Raw genomic sequence first — 7,932 nt, 5'->3', positions numbered from 1 at the left:
GTAAGAACCGATGTCGAATACACTCACCACAATATGGCTATCAGTATCAATTCTCAAAATGTCCACAATACAACTACTAGTGTCAATTCTCAAAATACCCACAATATGGTTACTCGTGCCAATTCTTTTTCTACAATACTGATTACTAGTGTTAGTTCTTAAATGTCCACAATATGGCTACATGTGCCAATTCTTTTTCCTCAATATTGACTATCATTGTCAGTTCTCGAAATTCCCACAATTTGGGTGCTTGTGTCAATTCTTAGTGTCACGGAAAGAAAGGGTGAGAAGTTTGCTGGAAATGCATCGGCGGAAAATATGAGGGAGAAATAAAAAGTTGAATGAAAGTGCATTCAACTTGATGCAAATTATAATGAGGTGAAAAATCCTCTATTTATAACATAAGATTTTTTTCAAGTTCCTCATCTCTCCAATGTGAGACTTGAGAGTTATTTTTCAAAACTCTTTTACGTGAGATTTGAGTGTTTTTTATATTTTACATATAAAAGTTTTCACTAATAGCTTTCAACAAACCAACCATATTATGTTTTTTTTTTCTTTTTTCAAATATTTATCACTTTATTATTGGAGAGAATATCTCATTTAAAACATTTCCAAAACACAAGAAATAACAAATTATCATAAATGCATCACAATTTGTTTAAGAAGCCCTTTTAATATAGAATTGCAAATAATCTAAATCTCAAATTAGACAACATCGCTAAACATAACAACTGGTACCAGCGTACCATAAGTCCAATTTCAACACCATAGTCTTCTTTATTCATAATTTCAATACAATCATATGTATTAAATAAATAAGAATAATATATATATATATATATATATATATAAATACGAGTGTAATTACTCCTTTTTTTAAGGTGTGCTCATACTATATTACAAATACAAATGATGGCCTCTAGGGTAACATAAAAATCTAGACAAATTTCTCAGTTAAAATAATAAAATAAAAATAGTTAAAAAACTTGAATTTAGCATTGACATGGCACCACATTTTATGGAAGATGCAACAGATTAGCATCCTTTCAGTTTCACCACTCACTTCTCTTCTCTCATATCCATTCCTTCACATCACCCTTGATGATCACATTTCATCGCAATTCACCCCATTTTTCTCATTATATATACTTCTATTCCTATTTCTTAGCTTCATTTGCTTTCTTCCGTTAATTTCCCCACAGGTTCGTACCACCACCTTTCATCATCAATTTCCCAATTTTTTATTCTTTTTATGTAAATAAATTTTGGGTACTTTTCTCTTTTAATAATAGACTCTTATTATTTTTTGTTTTTTATTTTTTATTAGAGTTCTACAATCTTTGGCTGATATGGTTTTTGATTTAAATGCAGGTCGAGTGTATTTGATTTGAGCTTGTTTGGCTGAATTTTTTATTCAAGGATCTCTATAAACAACCGTGGTATCAAATTTTTTTGGTATGTGATTTTACTTTTTGTGAATCATTGAGCTCATTGTCAATTTTATTAAGCTTAACAACTTTGGAAAGTTATTGTGTCTAACATAATTAAAATGTGACATTATCACCATGCTAGTTTATGATCTGGGCGTGACAGTTCTAATATATTATACCCTTTTGTTGCAAATGTATTACAATTTAGGTGTTTTAATACATTTGACTGTTGTTCTTAATCTGTATAGCCTGAGACCCTCATTTACGAGTTCAACTCCTCTACGGGAGAAACCAATATGATGATGAGATTTTTTCTTGAAGAGATTTATTTATAAAAAATAATATGTAATCATAACCGTTAAAAGATTTTTTTTGCCACATTTCTTAATCCATCCAATAATGGTCTCTCCAATGCTGGAGAGGATCCCACGCCTCATTTATGGGGCTGGGCTCCTCTCCACTACTGGAGAGACCAGTACTAGACCTAGATTATGACACTTGGTGCCTAAAAAAATTTAAGGGTCCAAATTTTAATTAAATAAATAAAAAACATATAAAAGTATCTCCTCCACATATTCTAGTACTGGAGAGGAGTTAATTTCTCATTTACCATATGAAGGAGTTCTTGGAAATTGGATATTGGCATTATCATGAAACTGTTTTCTCCATAAAGTTTTTCTTTTTAAAATATGGTGGTTATTTGTGAATTTAATCTTGTTATTGCCCTTGCCATTTCTTCTATTTTTTAAATTGATAGTTAGTTTAGATATTAGATGTGGAGAATGAAATCAAGACACAAATGGTACAACTAGCTCCATGTAAACAAAAATTATATTGTATAATTTATATAGATGATTCAATGTTATAACTTCATAGCTCATTTGGAGAATATTTGTTCATTATTATGTTCATCTTTAGGCTCACATTTATTTTCATTTTAAAAATGCAGTCTCCTTGTTGTTGCCTAAACTATGTGGATATTTAATCCTTTCATGCAAAAAGAGCCTTCTGGCCTTGAAGGTCGGACTATAGATGTCGGCAATCTTAAAATAAATGTCCAGAAGGCCATTGCTGAAGGAGGGTTCTCTTGTGTCTACGTGGTTCGTGATGCTGTACATATGTCAAAGCTGTATGCTTTGAAGCACATAATATGTAATGATGACGAATCACTTGGATTGGTAAAGAAGGAGATATCTGTGATGAAGTCATTGAAAGGACATCCCAATGTGGTCACACTTTATGCGCATGCAATCATTGATATGGGTAGGACAAAGGAGGCATTTCTCGTGATGGAATTTTGTGAGAAGTCCCTGGTTAATGTTCTGGAGAACCGAGGAGCTGCATATTTTGATGAGAAACAGGTTTTTGCAATCTTCAGAGATGCATGTAATGCAGTTTTTGCTATGCACTGCCAGTCCCCACCTATTGCCCACCGGTACCAATGCTAGATTGTTAATGCAATATTTGTGTCCACATTTGTGGTTTTATCTTCAAATTTGGTTTTTATGTGCCAGATAACTAATACGTATTTACATCTATTCAAGCTTGCATTTATTTATACCCTTATGCTTTATAAGAGAAGGACTGCCAACCAAGTTGTTTCTAGATCTCAAGACATGATGATTTCTCTGTTATTGTATTCTGTATTTCTTAAGAGCTTAATTTATTCCCATGTGGCGAAAAATGTTTTTTTTCAGCTGTATCATTTGATATGGGTGTTTCAAACTTTTTCTATGGCAACATAGAAGATTTTGCCAAATCATGTGATAGTTTAAATGATTTGCGTTCCAATTATTATCATAAGCATTAAAGTTTGTTGTCTTTTCCTTTTTTCATATTCCAGAGACTTGAAAGCTGAGAATCTTTTAATAGGTTCAAATGGTTTATGGAAGTTGTGTGATTTTGGAAGCACTTCCACCAATCACAAGCGTTTCGAGAAGCTAGAAGAAATGGGGATTGAGGAAGACAATATCAGGAAGCACACGACCCCAGCCTACAGGGCCCCTGAGGTAAGTTGAGATTCGTTTACTAATGAAGTTATAGTTTTGTGTGATACAAAAGTTTGATTAATCTCATTTCTGTTATGCGTTTTAGATGTGGGATCTGTTCCTAAGAGAAATGATTAACGAGAAAGTGGACATATGGGTAAGTCATGCAAGCCTTAAACTCCTCTCTTTAACTATAAAACCTTTCGAAGTATTTTAAGACTTACTAATGAATCATATCACTCCTTGAACATGAAAGGCGCTCGGGTGTCTCCTTTTTCGAATATGCTACTTCAAAAGTGCATTTGATGGAGAATCGAAGCTGCAAGTCTTGAATGGAAACTATCGCATTCCTGATTTACCAAAATACACTTCATCTGTTACAGACTTAATCAGAGAAATGCTTCAAGCTAGACCAGATGACAGACCAGATATCATGCAGGCAAGCGCTTTGCTTGATTGGCCATTCATCTCCATGAATTTAGGTTGGTCTTAGATCATACATGTTAAGAGCCTTCTTAGGCATAAAAACCAGAATAATCTTCTGACTTTGGATGTAACTTGGTAACAGGTCTGGCTTCGTGTTAATCAGCAGCTACCTATTCATTTGCATAAGAAACTACCTGACAGACCACCTGGATTGCCCTCTTCTAACAAGCATGAAGATGAAGAACTTTTTTCCGACTTCGGTATTAAATTTCAAGGTTTTCTTTTGTTTGGAATTCTTAACTGTGACATATAAATGTGAGACCAAAAGGTTTTGTTTATTTATAATATCAAACAGAATTTGTGGCTACATTGTGTCAGGTGTTTCGATCTCTGCAAATAAATCAACTTCAACGACTAGAGGGAACTCACTAGTCCTACCATCTGGAGAATCCAAAAATACATCACATCCATCTTGTTCTTCTATGGGAAATGGGGGGCAGCTTGGTGCTTTCTGGTCCACTCAATCTGCAAAGGATTCATTAGTCCCAGAGGAGAAGAGAAAACCCGTATTTGATGAACTGTCTAGCCACCATATCTCAATGAAACACAATAAAATTCTTCCAGACAATAATCAGCTACCCAAAACTGATACCACTAGAAAAATGGTTAATACCCAAACTCAAACTGTAAAAAGCAGCACACATGAAAAAGCATACAAGCCTGGTACTCAATTATCCAAGAAACCTGAAATTAAGTTTTCCCAGGACGACAATGTTGCTGGGGAGAGGCCAAAGTCATGTACAGAGAATGCTCTTACATTTCAAGGCCAGGATTTTAATGCCTTTGTTGCTGAATTCAGTGCCACTAACCTCGACTCTGGACCTGTTCACAAATCTGATAGGGAAGAAGCATTGGTGGCTGAGGTGGAGAAACTCAAAGAGCAGCTGAAGGTGGCTAACATGGAGAAAGCTGAAATAACTTCAAAGTATGAAAAGCTTTCTGCCATCTGTCGATCCCAAAAGCAAGAGTTACAGAATCTCAAACAAGCTCTTGCAGTGAGAACTTCACCAACCTCCCCAGCAATTCTATCATCTCCTGTTGCGGTACTAATACCGTTTCACACTTTTCTTCTCTATTTATGTAACTTGCTCATTTTGTTCACTTGTTGGTGACACATGGCTATATATGTTGCATTGTTACTGCAGAATAACACCGAAAGGAAAGCTCCTTGTTCAGAGCCAAATCAGCCAGTGTCATGGAAAGCTTTTCCAGAGGAACCTCAGTCACAAAACCCGATCAGAAATGGTGAGCATAGCATGCAACCTGCTCAACTAGTTCCTGATTTTGGGACATGGGGTTTTGGAAAAGATGACTTGGGTGCTGCACATGCCGGCAGCCCACAGATGCCAAGACCTGGTGAAGGGATCAATTCTCGGGTTTTTTCTGAGAGCAAGAAAACTTCTGAACCTGCTGGGTGGGCGGTTTTTTAACTATATGAGGAAAGGTATAATAAGGATTTGTGATGTGGTTGAGCCAGAGACTTTTTTGGCTCCACATGCAGAAGTAAAATGAGTGAACATTTTATTATATATCTAGCATGTTTGATTTGTGCCATTGAGCTTTTTTCTTTTTTGGATCATGTTTCTCTTGACTAAAGCTGCAGTCAGAAGTGCTAACTGTTTCCATTGGGTTAGATTTGAGTGTGTTAATTTTTATTCTGTTACTTTGCTGTTTTACTTATTTATTCTGCCATGTGTTATTGCTTAGGGGCTATAATCTTCCTTGGGATGATGGAAAAAGATAAAATTTATCAATCTTTGAATGAGTGAAGGTGCTGAAATTAAGAGTTCTCGTTATTCTCTTTGCAAATACCCTATAAAACTCTTAGGAACTGAATTTTGTAGTTAGTTTCCGGCAGAATAGAAGATTATTTTGTAGTTCTAATAAAATCAATAGAAAACTACTAATAAAATAATAATATTCTAATGCTAATGCATTTTCAACACAAGTTTGTCTTTGCTTTGATTCTAGCAAGACATGCCTAATTCTCAAATCCTTTTTAATTCCCGAAGTGCTAGAGTTTTAACAAGTGCAGTGAATATGAAAATTGTTTTCAGTGCCAATCTTTATAAAGGAAAGAGATCTCACTGGCCACAGGAAAAGCGTTCAATTTGAAAGAGTAAAAATTAAACAAAATTCTTACTATTTCAATTAAGATGATAGTAACAAGCAATGTCTATTAGGGTTTGTTTGCAAGTTGAATTTTAAGAAAAATGAAAGATAATGTTTTATAGTTATCTCCTCAACCTATTTTATGACTCTCAAACATTTTCTTTCATTATCTTTTAAAACTCAATTTGCAAACAGACACACTTACTGGACATAACAAAAAGCTTGTAGCAATTTCTGTAGATGTTTTTGTTGCTTTTTTTTTTGTTGAAAAATTAAGTTTCTTTCAAAGTAATAAAGAAATAAAAACCTATTGGATAATGTTCACCACCTAAGACATAATATCGAAAGAGTTCTCAATCTCCTTTAATTAATTAATTGAGGGCAAATACATCTTTACCTACACACTTGAAATAAGATTTATCCATAAGCCAATATTAAAACCATCATTAACAATTCAAAATATTACTAGTTTGAGAGAGGATAATAATCATGGTTAACTTGTCAACTTCTATTCTTAATCTATCCCACAACACGATAGTATATTAAAAGTAACATTACTGGGAACTAAGTTTCTCAACTACATGGAAATATATTATAATTAAGATAAAGTTTATTATAATAATTGATTGAAGAATACTCTTGGTATTTTATGAGACATTAATTATTACTCAATAACTAAAATGATAATTATTAGATGATGCAAAAGCAAGTTTTATTTTAACTTCTATTTGTTGCATGAGGCCTCCAACAGCTCTCTAATGACTCTTTCACCGACAACTCTATCATAATCACTGAGATTTCTTCTAACGGCTCGCTAACGACTCTTTCTTAGTTGCATGTGTGTTGCTTTGTCAATACACAGTCCAAGCCCAGAAGGCCCAAAAAATTAAATAAATTAATAAATAAATATTTTATTAAAAGGAATGTTGGACTTTCACTCCTCCAAACAAAGTTGGATTAGTGAGTTTTTTCATTTTACTTTAAAATATCATTTTTCAACAAATTCCAACAAACAAGTATATAATTGAATATGCATAATTTCTTTATTCCAATTTTGTCATTTACATATCCAATGCTTTTATGTTTATCTTTGTAACATACAAGTAGTTAATAATTTTGTAACACATGTTGGAAATAATTTTGTAAAACACGTTGCAAATAATTTTGTAACATACATGTTGCATAAAACATAAAAAATGAAATTTAATTAAATTTGATACATTTCCTTAACCCCGAGAATTCTACTATTTCAAAACCCGATTGAAAACTTTGAAGAAAAATAATGTACCTCTCGATTGAAATTTTGAGAAATTTATAGACATAAGTTGAGAAATTTATAAAAACTTTCTATATACACTTGATATCAGAAAAATAAGAATACGAATTAACAAACACAAAATGTCAGTCAACACACTAATAATTATAATTATTACAGAGTCTAATATTAATAAACTAATAATGTTAGAGGTGTAACAATATTAAAGTGTATCATCAATCATTTACCAATTACTCATCATTAACTCTTAATAATTTAATTTACTAATCATATAAAAAAGTTTATATTGATAATACATAAATATTAAACTTAGATAAATAAATATATATTACATTATATATATTAAAATTACTAAACTTTAATATAAAATCAATTTAATAATCATCTATCATTATTTATATATTAATAATCATTATTCAAACGGTATACAATTAAGATTATAAACCCATCTAACATATTAATTTTGAGTTTGAAAAATGATTCACATTAAAATCGAGTTGAAACTCAACTCATCTTAATATTGAAATTTACAATTAAGCTATTTTAATCCCGATCCATCCTTTTGTACTTTAATTGTAATTTTAATTAATTATAAAATAAGGAGGAAAAAGAAGAAAAAAAGAAAGAAAATGGGGGT

At 32.4% G+C, this 7,932-nt stretch overlaps 1 protein-coding gene across 5 annotated transcripts; it reads left to right on the top strand.

The window, feature by feature from the left end:
• On the top strand, positions 1,004–5,699 carry LOC109355109 (probable serine/threonine-protein kinase DDB_G0276461). 5 transcript variants are annotated; one of them, XM_019598056.1, is made up of 10 exons: positions 1,005–1,272; positions 1,375–1,458; positions 2,383–2,868; positions 3,277–3,442; positions 3,528–3,578; positions 3,678–3,860; positions 3,990–4,122; positions 4,226–4,602; positions 4,642–4,950; positions 5,053–5,699. In XM_019598056.1, exons 3-10 carry the CDS (start codon positions 2,405–2,407, stop codon positions 5,335–5,337), a joined length of 1,968 nt encoding a protein of 655 aa, XP_019453601.1. In that variant the 5' UTR covers positions 1,005–1,272; positions 1,375–1,458; positions 2,383–2,404; the 3' UTR covers positions 5,338–5,699. The 5 variants fall into 5 exon arrangements, with proteins under 5 accessions (XP_019453598.1, XP_019453600.1, XP_019453597.1 ...); XM_019598053.1 differs by having other exon boundaries at positions 1,004–1,205; positions 4,226–4,950; XM_019598055.1 differs by having other exon boundaries at positions 1,004–1,272; positions 3,990–4,107; positions 4,226–4,950.

Source organism: Lupinus angustifolius, chromosome LG08 (assembly GCF_001865875.1).
Source record: "Lupinus angustifolius cultivar Tanjil chromosome LG08, LupAngTanjil_v1.0, whole genome shotgun sequence".
NCBI lineage: Eukaryota > Viridiplantae > Streptophyta > Magnoliopsida > Fabales > Fabaceae > Lupinus > Lupinus angustifolius.
The sequence above is the reverse complement of the archived record's forward strand: the minus strand, read 5'-3'. Positions and strand labels throughout refer to the sequence as shown.